The sequence below is a fragment of the Nansenia antarctica genome (assembly GCF_963989245.1).
Source record: "Nansenia antarctica genome assembly, chromosome: 6".
In the NCBI taxonomy this organism is placed as follows: domain Eukaryota; kingdom Metazoa; phylum Chordata; class Actinopteri; order Argentiniformes; family Microstomatidae; genus Nansenia; species Nansenia antarctica.
In genome coordinates this window covers 40,208,282-40,227,672 of record NC_137676.1, presented here as the reverse complement: position 1 = coordinate 40,227,672, position 19,391 = coordinate 40,208,282, and the positions used below count along the sequence as shown (strand labels likewise).

Here is a 19,391-nt window from a genome sequence, read left to right as displayed (position 1 = left end):
GCATCAAATCTTGCCAGAACGATATCGTTTGTTGTTGATATTTCCTCTTTAAAGGTTAGAATGTGATACTTTGATTTCCATCACAGTTCCTCTCAACTGAGAGATGCTTGGTAATATTTTCCATCCAGGTTTGTTGCTTTTAAACATACAGGCTAGGCTGCATCGTCAGAGGCCAAACTGTCTTGTCATGGAAAGATCTCTTGGTTTAAATGTAATAGCAGCAGTCACTGTGTGTGTTGATAATAAAAAGGAGAATATCACTGAGAGAAAATTCCAGAGGCTCTAGCCGCTCGCCTGTTGGACAGAGATGAAGTGGTATGTGGTAAATGGAGGAGAGAGGAATTGTGCATCAGTTAAAAGGGAGCATTGCTGATTATATCTTCTGGTATTCGTTTGTAGTGACGCAAGATGAAGGGTTTAGTCCTACTCCTAATATTGACAGACTTAAAATGTTCTCTGTTTCTCTGAGAAAACATCATAGAGTGGCTCTTCTATTTAGGTTCCTAAAGGCTAAAGTTGAGTTCTCTATGGCTAATATGCAACACAAATCGTGATATATTTATCATTTAAAAACATGGCCATGTGTGATCTGTTCACTGGGATTCTCTGGCAATTACTGTTGAAAGACCAGGGAGAGCCAGCCACTGGTTGGCCAGATGTTTGTAAGGGCTGCTGAGATACTTTGGCGGGAATTAAACTGAACCATTGTTTGATAAGGAAGGAATGTGGATCCTGTGTGTGGTTGAGCGCTTTGCTAGATCAAAATCACTGTGGCATTGCACCATGCTAGCCACTACCACCATTGTGCCTCTTAAACATTTCCCAGACACCGTGTCCAATGCATCCCTTTGGAAACCGTTCCAGGTCAGTGCTGCGCCCAGGCTGGCTGAATAAGAACAAACCATAGATTTTTTTTTATGTCCATGTATGTTTAGTAATGGTAACAGTGTCCAATGAAAATATTTGGCTACATACTGCACACCCAAACCGACATTATTTTTTTTTTTTGCATCCATCATGTGCCCAGAGGTTTGACAATTCTAGGATGACTTATTTAGGCCTACCGAGTACCTGCCAGGCAAGTTGGAGTTGGATGTTGGATGTTGTTGTAATGGTGTTGGGAACAGAAAGGGAATTTCTGTGGCTTCCAGACTAAAGTGACTATATGTAATTTTCTCTCCACCCAAACCATCTGTTGATTCCTGGGGCTAGGCGGAGTGGTTAGTCACCCAAACACACTGCTTAGGGTGCACGTAGGCCTGACAGAAGGCAGAGAATTCACTTTAGACTTAACTGCTTGTTAAGGGAAAAAAGTGTAGGGTGACTCAAAAGACTTTTCCTACACAATATGAATATTGGACGCTTGGTGTAGCACACTAATGCGCACACCACATAATCGCAAGGTTCCTGGTTCGATTGCGACCCTCGACATATCTTGCATGTCATCCCTCCTCTCTCTCTCACCTGTCAATCTCTACTGTCTCTATTCCAATGAAGCAGAAATGCATATTTTTAACAATACGTGAATATTCTCAAGTCACATCAGAATGCTCTGGCATAACAGTGCTAAAGTGCCCTGCCTTTATTTCTTATTCCTAAGATTCTGTTCTCATACAGCTTATGCCAGGTAAACAACAACACTGATCTTTGGATTGCAGTCCCAAGAGAGAGTTTATTAGAAACATGTGGCCACGACTGCTTTCTCAGTAGAAGCAAAAACACTTTATGGTAATTAGCTTTAAGGAGATTAGTGACCATCAAGAATGCCCTCACCACACCACTGAGGATGGATTTGTGGGAAACCAGCTGTGGCTCATTCTACAGCTTTTCAGTCTTAGTTTTAAAATTCCTGTCTGTCTATAACAGAATAGACATATACGGTTGAATCTTATTAAGTTGGACTGGATGTCCAGTTAAAGTCCAGTTATTGACTCAACGTAATAAACGTAGTCTATGTATGCTACAGTAGCCCGCTCTCGCTAATACAAGCTCCCCTTTAACCATCTATGGCTGCAAAGGCATCCCAGTTCAGATTCCCCCAGCAGCACCTCCAGCCAAGTCAAGCAATTATTGCTTTAAAAAGGGTAATTAAATGGTTCTTCCCCTTAACTGAGAGTGTGTGATTTATGTTTGGAGCGAGAAGGCCTGCCCTGGAGGAGGCTGTTTCAGCTGTGCCAGGGTGAAGGGGCCCTGTCTCTCCCCCACAAGGTTCCTCCTGCTGGGACTCTATTATGGCCCTGTCACAGGCACAAAGGGTGGAGTCAGGGGGTACACCAGGGTTGAGATTTGGCACAGAGGCGAGACTATAGTCAGATTCCCTGGCACAGGCACAAGCCCTGCCCGTGGGCACATGTCTAACTTCAACTCTTGTTATTTCACCAGGGGTTCCCTGGTGCAGCAGTAATGGAACAGAGATTTAGAGAGATAATAGAATAATGGGGACAGAGCTGTTGTTTTCATGCCTATTTTTAAAAAGAGCAGACGAGACAGGCAGAGTTTTCATAGTCTGATCAGGCCAGGGTGCGATGTCTCTGAAAACTAGTCAGCACTATTACCCCCCCCCCCCCCCCCCCCCCAACCCTCCAACCACTCCACCCCCCAGGCCTGGAGTTGCTGGAGTCATGTCAAGAGAATGTTTGCTCACGTAGTGGCTGGGGAAAACTAAAGAAATTAGAAGAGAAAGTAGGCAATCGATTTGAGTTAGGGATAGAAAAGAAACTCAGATAGAAAAGAAAGTACAGAGAACATTGCTACGGTTTAGGTCTTTATAATTGAAAAGTCATGAACTGGTCCAAGAAGGCTTGGCTAAGCCAGGGTATATCATAGAACATACTATTTTTGCCTGACTCATGGCCAGCCTCCCCAAACGTATGTACATTTTCACACAGACACATGGATTCCCCCATGCCTGTAATTACCTCTTATTATAGTAGGAAATGGATCCCTCACATCTGCTCCCAATGAATGGGCAGGTCGGGCCTCCCGCTTTCTTGTATTGTTGCATAAACCTCTGGCAAACAGATGTCTAAGAGGAGGCAAAGCAGTTGGTGCATGAACGCACCTTTAAATTAGACTGCTCTTTGAATGAAATAGACAGGTGAAATTCATCTATCAACTGGTGAGCTCTGAACAGTGGATGGTCTTTGACTTTGTGTTTATGTTTGGAAAAGGATGGCCTGCAGGACTGTTGTGTAATCTGCTTTAAATCAATCACTTTCTCAAATCTTTCCTAGAGGAAAGGGTATACTAAACTGGGACTTACATGATTAGTTAGCTAAGTCTTGATCATATTTTCAGCTACTTGGGATAGGCCCTTTTGCTTGGCAAGGTTAGAATAATGTAGATACACCATAATTATGACATTAAAACATGTGCCGAAGTTTAGGGTCATTGCCTAAACATCATGGGATGTGGTTTCCTGTTAAATTGACCAAAGTTTCAGGTCAACTGAACTCTTTCATGTCCAGGTCTTATGTGGAGCACCTCTAATTGTAATGAGCCAGACACAGACTCTCCAGGGCTCGTTTGGAGGAGTAGGCTGAGGCTCACATCTGCAATGGCCGACCCAAGTGTGGTTTGTGGTTCCAATTACCTAGTGCTCGTGGGATTATTGCTCATTAGTTCAGAAACAATTACACTTGAATATTATGAGATATTTCCGTTTCTGTCACCTCGACTCAGACTGAAATTACATGTGGAGGTTTAGGCCCATCTGTATTTGTGTAGGCCTATAGGATACTTTATGTATGTTTTAGATTACTGTTAAGATGACATGTTTACATGTAAGGCTCCCATACACAAATACATGTGTTTCTCTATACAACATTGTTTGATTATAGAGAGTCAAATTGTTTATTGTTTATTTTTTGTTAGGGACTTTATTTGGAGTTGGTTATTGTACTGTAGAGTATTAACGCATGAGTTTATTTTTGGGAGTATCAAGGGGAAGGAAGGCTATGTTTAAGTGAAGGAAATGTTTAATTCTGGTCTGGGCCTTTATCTAGCTTTCATAGTGTTGGATCAACGGGCGTGGCACAGTCTTAGGGACTTTCTTCCTCAACCCCCCCATGCAGAACAATGGGATTGTTGTCAGGTTATATATGTATCCTTTCAACTCAATTACCCCTGTTTAAACAGTGTGTGGGTTTGTATATCGCCATTTGGCTGGTTATCAACATTATCACAATGTATTGAATGCAGGTGTTTCATTTGGTTCACTTGTGGCTGTAGAGATAGTGCTAGCATTTGTGCGGGCATAAGTCATACCTTAATAAGGTCAATGGGAGATGTAACACAACATTTTAGGATAAGAGTGTAACATTTTATTAGTGGTCCATTTGTAGGTCTTTTAGATGTAATATACCAGTTGTTAGGGATGAATTTATTTTCTTTCTGTTCAAATTGACTAGATTACAGGGCCTACCATTAAAGCAGCTGCTTTAATCAGTCAGATACATGACTGAGCTTACCCCCAAAGGGAAATTGGCTAGACAAGAAGATGCAGTCATTGCTTTTCAAAGTAATGTGGTTAGACATTGAACAGACATGTTGTCTGGTGTTAAAGTGTGAGTAATACTGCAATACCTTGTCTGTAATTGAGAAATAGATAGGAAGAGTATTGAGGGAAATGAAGAAAGTGCCATTATTATGAATAAAAATACACATCACTAATGTAAGTTATATATAAATTGGACTGCAGCCATTAGAAATAATATACTACAATGTAGAGACATCCCTCCCATTTCACAGTCCCCTGTTGACCTTGGGCGAGCGGACCTTCTGTTTATTTCCTGTCTATCAGCTTTTCCACCGGCTCTCATTCATAACCATATCTTTATCCTGCACTCAAGGCCTGCTTATCCAACTGTCTCCGCCAACCCCACTCAACGCTTGGCCAGGAGTCCCATATTTGTTTCTGGGGTTGGGGGATTGCAACAGTATGATGGACTCCCTGTCCAAATGTCTTACTGTTGAAACAACAGCTGCCAAAACTCTTTTAAAGTTTACACTACTTTTACCCATGCTAATGGTTTTGTTAAACATCAGAAGTATTGAAAGGAATGACTGTCTTCCTGTGACTTGACATTTTTGTGTCAAGTCATGGATGTTCTCAAATAATGAGAATTAATCACATTTCCTGTATGATCATTGTAGATATTATACTTGTAAGATGTCCCATATACAGTATGAATGTATTCACTGCCTATTGGAATAACAGCAATTGACAGAATACGTTGAAACGTGACCCTAAATACCCCCATCTGAGTCCAGGTAAAGCTATAGCTCAATATCTTTCCTGACTGCCCCCAACAAAGAATCTTTGCACCTGGTTGAAATTCAACCTCAGTATTCCTCAGGACTCTCCAGACAGACCCTTCTCCTCTGTGACCCATCCCCAGAAAAGATAATCCTGTGGTCCACGAGTGGCCAGCTCCTTGATCCTTTGTCTGTGGGTGACAGGGGGAGTCTAAATCCAAGGATTTAAACCAGAGAATGGAGCCCGGGAGAGCCAATCAGAGACAAAGCATTTCATGCAGACAAAGTGGGCACCTGATCCCTTCTCACATGCTGAATCCAAATAATTGGCCTCAAGAATGTTAACATTTTTACTGCTTTACATTGACTTGAAAGAGCCAACTCTGCCATTTTGACAAGCTGGTAGATCTGCCATGAGCCTTAAACTATCATAGATTGAGGCAAATAAATCACTTCCTTAGCAAAACATGGAAGAAAACCTGGAAAGTCCCTTGTTAGCCTAAGCTTAGGGTCACACAGTTTGTGTGTGTGGGTGGATTTGCTTCATGACATTTGAGCTTATTTGGGCAGCAAAATATGTTGATTTGCATTAAAAGACTTACTGAAAAATTCTCTCGTTTTTAGTATAAATCAGTCTACTGTGTATTTAACGAAATAAATAATGTTGTACATTGAATTCTGTGCTTTTGAATTCTTACCAACTTAATCACGGTTTGTAAGCTCCAAGGAACAGCCAAGGAAATGCTGACCTACTAAAAGGTTCTCTGAGGCCATTTGAGTGTGTGTAGTGAGGGTGGGGTTCCAATGTGCTGAGCAATGGTAGGTTATGTGTGCCACACTTACCACAGGATCATTTCTGAAGCATGTCTTTCTTTAGTGTTTATTGATTTTTGGCCAGGAGAAACCTCAAATGGGAAAGTGTGAGGATTGCAGTTTAACTACGCTGCCTACTGTACTGTTCTTATGTAAAGATGGGTCGGGAAATGGCTTGGCATAGCAGGCTGGAGAGAGATTTGAACAAAAGCATCTTTGAATTTAAACTTGGATTCAGGTTACTCTACACACAAGCTCATTCCCCAAGGCTTTCATACTGCCTATGGTAACATTTGTGACAGCAGCTGGTGAAACCGGGAACAAGTCAGCAACCAATCAAAATGTTCTGACTTTTATTCTGAAAAATGTCAAAACATTTCAGCATTGTTGAAAATCAATGACACACTCGCTCAACTAACACAGTTAGTCAACTAACACAGCTTGTTTTGTGAGCCTGCTAACAATGTAAAGTAGTGTTATATGTAATATACATGTAAAAATAATATGTCATACAGTATACAGTGTGGTACATCCACAACTTATATGTAAGTTTCATCTGGATGTACCACACTGTCTACTGTAAAACACAGCAATAGTAAATAAATCACATTGATTCTTCTGAGATGGTGGCATTTGAAACCTTGTGGACTGCTGACAGCAGGCTATCCTGAGTTGTCTCCCCCCCTGCCCTGACTGACTCCCCCCCTGGCCTGACGGACTCCCATCCCAGGGGCCTCTAGGGGGTGAAATAACACCTGCAGCTACGCAGCTCCAGAGGTATTTTTATCTCCCTGAAGAATTCCACCTCTGTCCTCCCCATGGCTCTCCTGTCCTGTCTGGATGGGAAAGGGGTCATAGTCAGGTTTCTGCAAGTCACCTGCCCAACTACATTTCATTCATCCCAAATGAACTCCTACAGGACCAACCTCACTGGAGTCTGAATGTAGCTCAAAGCTGCTACTCTGACGCACTGTGTTTGTTTGCAAGAGCAAAGACAGACCTCCATAATTAAATTGATCACTTTTGGACGCATTTCACCAAATTCCTGAGAAACTGAGACGGTATTGTGGATGATATGCATCCAAATTACAGCAGCTGGTGGAATGTTATTGAGCAAACACAGTTTAAGTCATTTTTGGAACCTGAGTCTGTAGACTTATCCTCCTCCTCTAAGCTCATGATGTAACTGGCATGCACTGCTTAATTCAGTTCAGAGTGCTCCTCTACTTTAATTTAGGAAAATGGTTTAAGTTCAGTGACATGCAGGGATATGAAACAGTGTTGCTGGTGAAATGATTAGTGGCATTACAATACTGCAATGATGTGGGATTGTACTAAACAGTAAATGTTAACTTACATTGTTCAAGACTCAAGAGTTTCTTCTTTTTAAAAATAAATGCATCTATATGCTTTGAGATAATAATAATATATATATATTTTTTATTGTTGTAATGTGGAAACAGCTGCATACATTTGTACTTGGATTGTTTGTTGTGACTCATCACTGTGATTACCTGATGGATAGGCCATACCCTGAAATTACTTTTGCCCAAGTGAATCCTATATTTACAGAGGAAGAGGTAGTGCATTCATAACTGCACCTCAATGTCAAATCTGTGTTGTGGTAAATGAGGGATTTGTTCCTGGAAATGATAAAATACCTTCTGTAATTGTATGGTTGACCATCATTATTGATGATGACACTGGTCATGATAATGGTCCCTCTCATCATCCTACATTTAGGATTTGGGGGAAACTGAAAGAAATTACTTTAACCTATACTGCTGGTAGTCATTTTTGACACATTGACAATCAGGAGTTGTGTTTCCTGCAGTTCCTGCAGCTCATGAGGAAAGCTGACCTTATCCTCTTGCCCATGGATTGGTATTTTGCACTGTTATGTGTGTGAGGCAAAGCCAGATCTACTTTCCCTCCCCGGTCATCATGTCTCTTCTCCCAGTCTTGGCTTTCTCATGTTTCCCACAGGGTTAAAGAGAACAGCTGTCAGGTAATTTCCAGTGTGGAAGATGGAGCAGGTTCTTGAAAGGGGTAGATAACCACAGAATGCTTCAAGCCTTCACAAACCCCCAGGCCTTCGCTTTGATGATGTTTTCAAGATTAAAATCTGTAGGTTCTGTGTCGTGCTCACTTTGCTATTGTCTAGATGTTTCTATGTAGCAAAGTGAGCAAGACATAGAATTGTATTATGCTCTTGTCATTTCACGAATGGCCTACTAATGTTTTTATTCATCAATAGCAGAAAGAACTTCGGAGAGTGCAGTAATCCTTTCTTGTTCAACTTCTTATGTTCTAAAAGTACAAAACGGAAACAGCAGACGTCTTGGATGTGCAGATGGTGGCCCCCACAAAGGGTGCAGCCCTGTTAGCAGGAGGTTCTGTTGTGATGTTCCATGCTGAAAAACAGCGTCTCAGGTTACCAAACAAAGAGGCCGAGCCGTGATCCGAGATGCTCGGCATGTTGTAACTGTTTGTCTTTCCAAAAGCTTCACCATGGTACGCCGCCAAATCCCAGTTAATTATGAGATAGCCGTCCCAAATAGCATGACCTTGGGAACCGGCTGAAAGTGGCTTTACAACGTGAAATTACTCTGGGCCTGGAGGGCACTCTTTCCTAGGCGTTCGCACCAAAGGTTTAGTCATGACAGACAGTATCTTATAAAGGCTTAATGATAACTTTATAAGGCCGACACAGATGCTTCACAAATTATACTTTATACTTCAAATTCATACTATATAAAGGGTGGTTAATTTTGGCTTTGCCTTCCACTTTTTGATTGCTAATTGTCTTCATGTAGCATGCTTATACATGAGTTATGAAGCAGGTATTGCGCCTTATTAAGGAATCTGACTCCACGGAATTAACTCCCTTTGACCTGGTGTGGTCTGAGGCCCAGTATGAGCTTGGCAGAGGCAACAGGTGGTGTCAGATTAGCTGGTCCTGAGGCGAGAATGAGAGCAGAGTGGAGGTTAAAGGTAACCCTGCTGCTGCTGCTGCTGCTCCTGGTGGTGCTGGTGGTGTGGGAAACTGGAGCTTGATCAGTGCCGTCAAACAGCTGCCACCACTTCCTTCCTAAGTCCTGGACTACAGAGCTGTAAATCAGTGCATGTCATTATTTCAGTGGGGCCTTGTGGAAAAGAAATAAAAGGTGCAAAATCTTGTCATCTTAAAACTGAATATAATGAATTCAAATATAACTTGTATGAATGTTATTGTGGTATTACAGGCATTACAACATGACAGTACAACATAACTAAACAGTATATGATATTGTTTGAAACTCTAATTGATTAGGCTAGTAATGTTTATTGACATGATATCTCCAACCATTGATTCAATGATAATGAAATGAGCACAAATTCATTCAAATACATTCCTCTCATGCAAACTATTTCAGATTTGAGAATGCTAACACATCACAGATCTTTTCACCAGCATTTGACATGTTTTATTTCTATTCCATATAGCCGTTCACTTCAAAGATGTTCTTGTACACCGTAGTGTCAGCCCCTATACAGTATGAAACCATTGATCTCTTGGCAAGCAGGCAGAGTTATCCAGTGGAAGGAAAGGGAGCTTCTTAAGTGACAGTGTTGCGTTCCTGGGGCCCTTCCTGTTATAAATACCCCCCTCCTCCCCTCGCCCCCCCTGCTCTTCTCCTGCGAACTGCCACCATGTTTCAGCACCTCGCGCCGCCTCAGCTGTCGTCTGGGGCAACTGGAGCTCCTGTACCGGGTCTCCTCCTGAACACTGTCACTGTCACTGTCCAAGGCTTTACCGGAAATACAGAGCTATTTATAGCCCCGTTAAATGCTTTACCATGTTTATGTTTGTTTAATGTGACATTACACTCCAACGTGATGACTTTTTGGTGCATTTTGGCATTTTGAGGCAGGCAACAGCAATGGGTTGTTTTGGGGTTATTACCATTCGTATATCAGCAGGACGTGCTGAATGTTCATGGAACAATCACATTCGTCTCTGTTGACTAACTTGACCTAAGTGGCCAGAGTATTTATCTTTATAATCTATGTGATTATTCATGTTGTTGTTCCACCTTTTAAAAATGTTTTCCTGGTTTGGCCATGACATTGGCGGTACTTCATTAGCACCGTTTTTAGTTAAATATTTAGCTTCCTTAGATACTGAGTAGTCTTATCTTGGGCTCCATAGGGCCCCATTCACACTGGAAATATGTCCAAAACACTTTGCAGACACCCCAAACCATTTAAAAAACATCCCCAACACATGCCTTTTTGGAGAAATGTTCCTCACACTTCCAATACGTATGCATTACGAATGTTAGGTTTTATGACAACACTTCCACCCCAATAAATTCCAGTGACCACAGACCACAGTGCCTTATTAAAACAAGACAAAAGTATCATTCCTGACCTCAACAGCAGACTGATAAGTGTGTGGGTCTCACTGGGTTGTTTTCTCAGTGTGTGCAAACAGGAGTGTGGTCTCAGGGCCCTCATTCATTGACAGTGGGGGTCTATAGCCTACGCTAAACCAATGGTGTACATGCACAGGGCAGGCCTAGGTGGTCTGTAGAGAGAGGGCCATGTTGGGACCTCCTACTGGGGTGATAATTGAGGGGAGGGGTTCTGTTCTGAAGGTGCTGGAGCGGCAACGTACAGTCTATTTTTCTCTGATCCACTCAGTAAACACCATACAGTCTATGAAACGATAGGTTTCAAACCTTTTTAGTATGGTAATGTAATAGAAACATTGATAATAGTAGGCTACTACATGGGTACGATAGCGATACCTGTTTGAAAAACGAGCTGATAAATCGAAATACAGTCCTCGTTTATATTCGGAGGTAAAGGACAAACCTCATCTCGAAGATATTCTGACTTAACAGGACTCTCAAAATATAACACCAAGTTCGACATCGCAAATTTATACATTTTAAGTTGCTTGCAGAAACAGACTGGGGGGGGCGGGGAATTTATTCTGCATGCGTCGTCTTTCAGAACTGCTGTTAGTCAAACCACCCACAGGGGACAGTTAGCATCTATAGTATTTCAGGCTACTAATGTTTGATGGAATATCTTCCACCTGTCAAGCCCATTGCCTTGAGTTACTGTATTTCTCACAGGTAGTTCACGTCAATCTCCTATATCAACAAGGCCAATTACAAACGCCCGTTCTCTTCACCTAAACGTCATTGAAGAGAAATTACAGTTTTACTCTACCATGTCATTGTTTACATGCACTCTGTGTGTCATGATTCTGGTATCATCAAGGTTTGAAAATGGCTCTCCTGGTTTTAGATCTTTTATTTAGGGTCACTGTCAGACAGCTGTCTCTGGTTTCACAGCCTTGTCTTGTGCGGGGCTCACCTCTGTCTGGTCCCGGTGTCACCATGCTCTAACCTTTGGCTTGAAATACACTACTGTGAGTCAGTCACTCATAATTACAGCTAGGCTGATTCCTGCTAAGATGGTGACATGGATCCCAAATTGCAGAGTCGCCACTTTGTCTGTGCCTATTCTCCACATATGGAATTGCAAACGGCTGCTAATTCAGCATTGTGAATTCCATATCTCTGAAATCAACCTCTTCTTTGAGCTTTCAATGAATGTAAACAATAATAATACCCCAGAGGTTTGATGTAATGATAGACTTGTTTTACCGACGTCCCTACTGACATTCCATCACCTAATGTCAACCATTCACACATCCCCTATGGTGTTTCTCTGTTAACTTTTTTTTATACTCTCTATGTTAGGCATTTTATGCTGTCTGTGTGTATCACCTAGCATGCCCTTGTGTGGATGTGCCTGCTTCTTTGTACATGTGAGCACATGTATGAAATCCACTCCCCTCCATTACTTCACCCCACTGTTCCTTTTGTCCCTGGGGGGAAAAAAAGGAGAATATCTCACCAGCAACCTACATTTTCTTCCTATGTAATCACACTCCCTCTCTCTCTAATTCTGTTTTTTTTTTCTTTCTTTTTTTACTCCTTTCTCTCCCCACGTAGCTGACCGGCTCACCATACAAGTCCACACAAGCCAGGCGCTCATTTTGACATGCCTTCCCTAAACAATGAGCGTGGTGTAAATAGAGCGGAGTGTGCGAGGCGCGCTGGGGAGCGTTGCCCTTGCAAGGCTGGAGGGGAGGCAGGGGAGGCAGGGGAGGCAGGGGAGGAAGGCACCGCTGGGCAGAGGCCCTGTAGCAGCCTGCCTCACAGGGAGTAGGAGAGACTACAGGGGGGAGCACAGCTACAGAACTGGCCTTGACAACACAATAGAGGGGTCTTTTTTTGTTCTTTTATCTCTGTCAACAATAAAGAATATGAAAAGGGTTGCCTGAATACTAAATGAAATGCAGATCGATCGTATTATTATGTTGTCATACTCAACAGCTAACAATGATGTGTTATTAATTATGTGTTGATTCACGGTTTGATGTGCTTTCCCTTGGTTTAATTCCTAACCGTAACTGTTGTTGGCACAACATATTATCAGTTTATTTGACGTAGCTCAAGCGCATATGCAAAATATGTGCTGAAGATGAAACGTGCTTGTGAGGTCAGGATTGTTAGGTCAGGAGCAGGTAATATTTCTTCCCTTTTTTTTCAATACGTGTTAAGTAGACTTAATGGAAAACACATTGTGGACTTCAACCCAGTGGCTGTACATTGCTGCACCAACTTGCACTGGGAGCTTATGTGTGAGTGTGTGTGTGTGGGGGGGGGGGGTGGGGGGGGGGCTGTCTTAGCACATTTGAAAAGTTAGCATGTGTGTTGAGAAACGTTGGTGTACTGCACAATGCCTGTGGGAGTGTGACTTATTGTAAAATGCATGGCACGATCAGCATGCAAGAGAGAATGAAGGACCTGGGGGAAGACTGCAGATGCTCTGAATAAGTCGTCAGAAATGCAATTGTTTCTCCTCTTTTTTTCGACTTTTTCCTCAACAACCCCCAATAGACTCCAGCTTAAGTCCCCACCCATGAAAATAACATGGGAATGTTTTGTAATGGAACATTGTTGTAGAACAGTCGTACAGTAAACGTTGTCATCGGATGTTTTGGCTGTTGGATGAGGACTATAATGCTTCCTTCCTGACCAGTCACTTTGGATTACAACTTGTATTTGAAAAGGGTCCCTAAAAGTTGAAGGGCCTCACTCATCATACTCTTTATCCAAGAGGGGCTCAGACAAAGGTTTAGTGTCAGAATTGGCAGTTTGTCAACGAAACACACACAGGCACACACAGGCACACACACACACACACACACACACACACACACACACACAATCACACACGCACATACACACATGGGCGTGCGCACGTACGCACGCACATACACACACACACACACATACACACACACACACCCACACCCACACCCACACCCACACCCACACACTGAGCACAACACCTTCCTGTTGTCATCCCCATTGTCAGACTTCTCTGCAGGACATCTTTGTCTCTCTATTCCTGTGTGTAATAGGTGTGGAAAAAGTGCATTTCTCACCGGCTTACTCCCTTCCTACCCGGCTGTCATCACTCTTCCCAAACATCCATGCTGTCAGGCTGTCTCTAAGAGGGTGACAGGACCCCAAGCCGTACAGTGTGTGTTTGTGTGTGCTAATGGAGCAGCTTAATGCAGGTCTGCTTCAAATCCCTTCTGGGTCTGCCACTCCACAGATAGAAGTGGTAGTAGGGATCAGGGAGGCCCCGTTAGGGCCTTGGTGCCTGGTAGTGCTAGGTGGTCCTGTTCACCAGGCTGGAGGCTGGCAGGCAGGCAAGCAGGCAGGGAAGAGCCTGTGTCAAGCTCTCATCCACTTAATGCTAAACAGTTTACATTCCGTTCCTGTTCAGAACTAAATGCAGCCTCATGTCTAAAGGAGATATTGTTAGAATTGTGGAATTGAGAGTTTTCTCTTAAAAAAAAAAAAAAAAATCTGAATGTAGCTTGTGTTATGCTTCTCCAATCTGGAGCACTAAAGTTATGCAGTCCAAGCCACTGGCTTGCAGCATACACAGGAGAGGTTTGAAATGCAACTTTGTAACGACAAATTGGAAATGTAGAGAAGCTACTTAAAAAAAGAAGCCTTACTCCCATGAAATGTACTGTATGAGGTGCACTCTGAGCTTCGGCTAGTTTCAGTGCTCAGTCAGCTGTGTCTTGAAGATGTTTCTCACAGATTGTCCTGCAGCTGCATTAGTAGGCTTATAGAATGAGTGGGCAAAATGAATCCCCTGAAACATTCTTCTCACAATGTTCTTGACAGGCCTTGGCTATCACAGGGACATGACAGGGATGGGAATGTTGGAGTCGTGTGTTTGTGTGTGTGTGTGTGTGTGTGTGTGTGTGTGTTTGTGTGTGTGTGTGTGTGTGTGTGTGTGTGTGTGTGTGTGTTTGTGTGTGTGTGTGTTGGGGGGGTGGTATTGTGTACTCTGTAAGGTTTACAGTCCATCTCATAGGCACACATCTGTCTGGATGTGGGGATGACAGCAGATCTTTGGCAGTAGACATCCAGGACAGCTGACAGTGCTATTCTCCAATGGGATCTTGGTTGACGTCTTTCAGTTTTCTCAGTCTGTTCCTGATCGTTCTGCCTCTGCTACTCATTGATTGTTCACGGAGACAAAATGCTGGAATTCTCCCCCAGTACAGTCAACAACAGCTGGGCAAACTTAAGGGATGTCTTCAGGCTTCTATGTGGCATCACCTGTCGCTCAATACCCCTAGAATCTGTTGACCCTTTTTGTCTATACTCCATTGACATTCTAGCAAGGCAAACATTTGGCATTGTTAAAAGAGTAATTCAAAAGTAAACAGTCGGATTCCACCCAGGGTGGAATGCAGTTACTCTCACACATTGCCCAAGTGTGTGTGTGCGTGTGAGTGTGTGTGTGTGTGTGTGTGTGTGTGTGTGAGTGTGTGTGTGTGTGTGTGTGTGTGTGTGTGTGCACGTGCGTGCGTCTGTGTGTGTTTGTGTTTGTGCTTGTGTTGGAATGCAGTTACTCTCACACATTGCCCAAGTGTGTGTGTGTGTGTGTGTGTGTGTGTGTGTGTGTGTTTGTGTTGCTGACTGAACACTCCTACTGTGTTGCTGATTGTTGCTTCTGGCTGGTGAGCCTCTCAAGCCTATGACCCCTGGGTAGGGTGCGGTAAGGAAAATTGCAGTGCAGGGCAAGTCCTTCTATCTGGAGGAGATATCTGCAACACAGTGGACATGTCCTAACGCCCAGATTGAGTCGCAGAGGTCACTCTAGCTATTTGCCCCATGAAGTGAAAAAATTAAAGTCAAATTACCTTCCATTGTGTTTCCAAGACTGGTATCACATTCTCTTATCAATTGATGAAGCACCTATTCCGAGTTTCATTGTGTTTTTCTCAACATATTGGATTCTTCTTGCCAAACATTGTTCTATAGGGAGGGGGGGGGGGGCGGTGTTTTTGCCAGGATGGCAAAGTTCTGCCTGTCCAGAGGACCCCGTCCCAAGAGAGTGGGAAGCAGGAGATGATCACACCAACGGTTGGTTGGTTGGCTCCAGTGAAAAGAATCTGTCCTGTCAGCAGTTTCCTTTTGAAAAAGGCCCGGGATTGTTGTTGTAGGGGTGTTCAGTCAGGGGAGAGAGGGATTTGGGGGAGAGATCATGTTATTTATTAGCTGGAGCCATTTAAATGGGAAACTCTGCCATGACGGAGACTGGTGGAAATGGGAACTGGCGTGCCATGCCAACTGGAAATGCCCAACGATGGCACCCTGCCAGGGAAGTATGCAAACATAAAGGTGGGTTTTGGACAGAGGGGCAGGATGGTAAGAGAGAGAGAGCTTAACCCTCACAGGGCTCCACTCTAGCACATATTTTGAGAGAGGGATGTGGGGGTGGACAGGGGCCTTGCCAGGCATGACTGACCATGACATAATCCACATGGTCAGATATCATCAGACCAGCTGTCCAAGCTCTTCGTCTCTTCTTTAAGAGTTTCATGGGGGTTGTTGGGCTAGCATTGTCCTTTTAGAAATGACAAAAGTTGTAGTCTTCCAAACCAGTTGTAGTCTCCCTACTATTCTATTAGTGACCAGCCTATCATTAAATCTGAGACAAACACTGTCTCACACCTTGAAGTCTTGTTTTCTTGGCTTAGCAGGCAATCGTTCTTTTCACTTGACAAGAAAAGTGTTGATCACCACATCACCTGAGGATGTTTTTTAAGAATCTTTCCACGATCGTGGGCTTCCTGATCCATTCGGAAGTAGCCCATCGTAAACGAGTAATTGTGGTATGCTGCCAAATTCTGTAGCCCGGAGTGATGGAGTTTAGACCATACTTAAACAGATTTATTACAGTTCGCCTAGATAATTAATTCAAACAAAACATATCCCAACACACTGTTTCCTGTGTGTTTTCCTTGCTCTCCCTGGCGAGTAGGGTGTAACCATGTTCCTAGAGACTTCAACCCCTATAAATCGTGTTGCTTTGTGTTTGCTGCAGGTGGCTCAGAGCTCCAAGGTGTGGGGAGAAGTGCCTCTGCCGGAGGACCTGGAGGCAGAGAAAAGTGTCCAGAGGTCGCAGCGCTTCCTGGACGACGACGAAGACTTCGCTGCAGATGAAGCTTCTGGAGGTGAGACATGGAACGGGGTCTCCTTGCAGGAAACATGCACAAGAATGTAATCATGTCACGGGGGTACCACCCATACCCAATGTAACTTCTTAACTAGTTTCTTCCCCCATAAGCGCACAATGAATCCACTGGGTGCACTGTTTTATAGAGGCCATTCAGCACCATGCTTCAGATTTACGTTACAGCTGAACCACGCTCACCACACCTCTACTGTACGTTTGTGTTCTCTGCAGACCTGCCAAGTGGAGAGGAGGACGGAAGCACTCCATGGCCCACAACTGTCACTGAGACAACCACAGGTAGGACCAGTGACAGGGCTCTATGCTGTCTATCCTTGCATTCTCTCCTAGGCCTTATTTCTGGGTTCACTTGTCTCAGAAATGGACAGATTAGTGAGTGATTAAATCTAAATTGGTGTTAGGCCAATAACTGGACAAAGAGTAGACAGCCTCTTAGACACAATTAATTATATGTTTTCTATCAAGCTATTTCTTTTCTCAAGGGACTTCCTGGTTACATTGATAGGAAATTAAGTTCAACCGTAATTACCAGTAATTAAAAAGTTAATTATACTGACAATCCTTTTTGAAACCGAACCAACACTTGGCAGTGGAATGTCTCTCCCTGCTTTCTCCAACTTTGTTGTTGTCTGTTGAAGAGAGATCACTGGAGTTTCTCTGGCATATACTTCTATATCGTCCTCATCTTTGATCATGACTTCCGATGTGTGTGTGTGTGTGTGTGCGTGTATGTGTGTGTGTATGTGTCTGTGTGTGTTTGGAAGCATCCACACCAGAGTAAATGTGTGTCTGACTCTGAATGGTGTCTCCTCCACATCCTGCTGCACCATGTATTTTCTCTCCCCCAGCACTGAGCCTGGTCATAACACAGTTTCTCAGATGTAAACATTCCCCTTTCTTCTTTTCATCCAGCGGCAGAGGTGAAAACACAATACCGCACATGAAAGGAGAAGATAAACTATAAAAGCTGTGGCAGACAGTGCAAACACCTTTGTTTTGCATTCCACACCCCGCCCGTGATTCTGTGCTAGCTAACCCCTTTGAGATTTGTAGGTGCCAACAGGACGTTCAAAGGATCTTTACTTAAGTGCCAATATATTTGAACACAATTCTGTACTTATAGTATGTGCGGCTAGGTTTTATAGAAGCCCGGTTGAGGTGAAATGAATAAATACCTTGCTAAATTGTGAGTGATGGGTGTGACTGAGAAACAGCATTTTCTATGTTAGTCAAACATAGCCAGTATACCTGCAGCTCCGCCTTTTTCCTGTTAAAGCTACATGTCCCCACCTATAGAGCTTTCTTTAGCCAGGGGTGGACAGCAGGACATCCTGTAGGCAATGTATGGAATTCTTTATTAGTCTATTTGACTATGCTACTGTACTTGACTTTACCATTAGTGTTGTCACCAGCCATGCATGTTGACCGTCAATCCTTCCTTTGTTTTCAAATCGAGGCTACCAGATGATCTTGTGATCTTTCCCTTAGATTGCCTCAGCAAAGCTGTTTGTAGCTGTGCGGTATGTTTGTATGCATGTAATTGCCAATAAAATGACAATGGCACAGTGTACATCTAATACACATGATACTGTACATGAATTGAACGGTTTGCTGTCCCCATATGGCTGCTTGATCCATGCAATGCTGTGAGGTGCAACAGACAAAGTTTAGTTTATATTCCCATCTTACTTGTCTCACTGCAATCAGGCAGTAACAGTACAGTAAGTTGACCTAAGTCTAAAGTGACCATAAGCCTTAGTACCAGTCAAAGTAAATCCTTCAACTTCTGTGAAGAACAAGTCGACTCTAATGGCTGCAGGTTCTTAGTTTGTCCTTGGTGCCAGACGGTGTCGACTGGCAGGCAAGTGTAGCTCATTACATCATGGAGGAATAATTGTTTTGGTAGCAGCGTTACAGAGTGACATCAGAGCTCGGCCAGGGGCATAGCATGTGCTTTGCTCACAGAAATAGCACAGCAATGAGCCATGGCTGGATATATACAGTGAAGGGAGCCTAAAAGCCTACACACCTCCTTTTATTAAATTACTTTTGGTTTGTATCTCCACATGTCTAAACAGGGGAACTGGTTAGACCCCTGGCCAGATTTCAAGCACGACATCCAAGTATACAAATGCTACTGTACATGGAGTTTCACATTTAATTGAGTGAAGCCATACGACCATGTGAATCTGCTAGCGCCCATCATTTGCAGAACAGAGATTACTGTAATAATGTAATGCTATCTTACAGCATTGTCTCCGAAATGGAAGTGTAGCTGTACAACTGAAGTGTAGAGAAGAATTATTTGATGACGTAATAATGTGGAACATCCACCGGCAGGGGTGTTGGTTTGAAGTTTCTAGACCTTAGCCAAATCCCACTGAGGAGTTTGGATCACTAACCTTACGGTCCCTACAGATTTGGTGGGGGTTCTTCAAGTACAAGAGGAAGTTGAAAACTCAGAAAATGACCTGGGTTATTTACTTATTCCTTTGTTGATTCTACCAAAGAGTCTTCTTAGAGTAAATCAGGAAGTTCTGCTGAAACAGTTCAGTGTTACTTTGAGACTAAAATATGAAGTGACATCATGTAGCATGACTAGTCCATTACTGACATATTCTTTTTATTCTTACTAGTGACTATGTCTTAATGGTAGCAATATGCTCTTCATGGCTTTGGTG

General features: G+C 43.2%; 1 protein-coding gene across 1 annotated transcript in view; it reads left to right on the top strand.

Moving 5' to 3' along the window:
- The window catches only part of hspg2 (heparan sulfate proteoglycan 2), a gene marked incomplete at its 5' end in the record, with an annotated part of 91,034 nt that overhangs the window by 6,418 nt on the left and 65,225 nt on the right, over nt 1-19,391 (top strand). The window contains 2 exons of the mRNA XM_080533187.1: nt 16,561-16,690; nt 16,924-16,989. Of these exons, the coding sequence (XP_080389313.1) occupies nt 16,561-16,690; nt 16,924-16,989 (196 nt within the window). The remainder of the gene's footprint in view (nt 1-16,560; nt 16,691-16,923; nt 16,990-19,391) is intronic.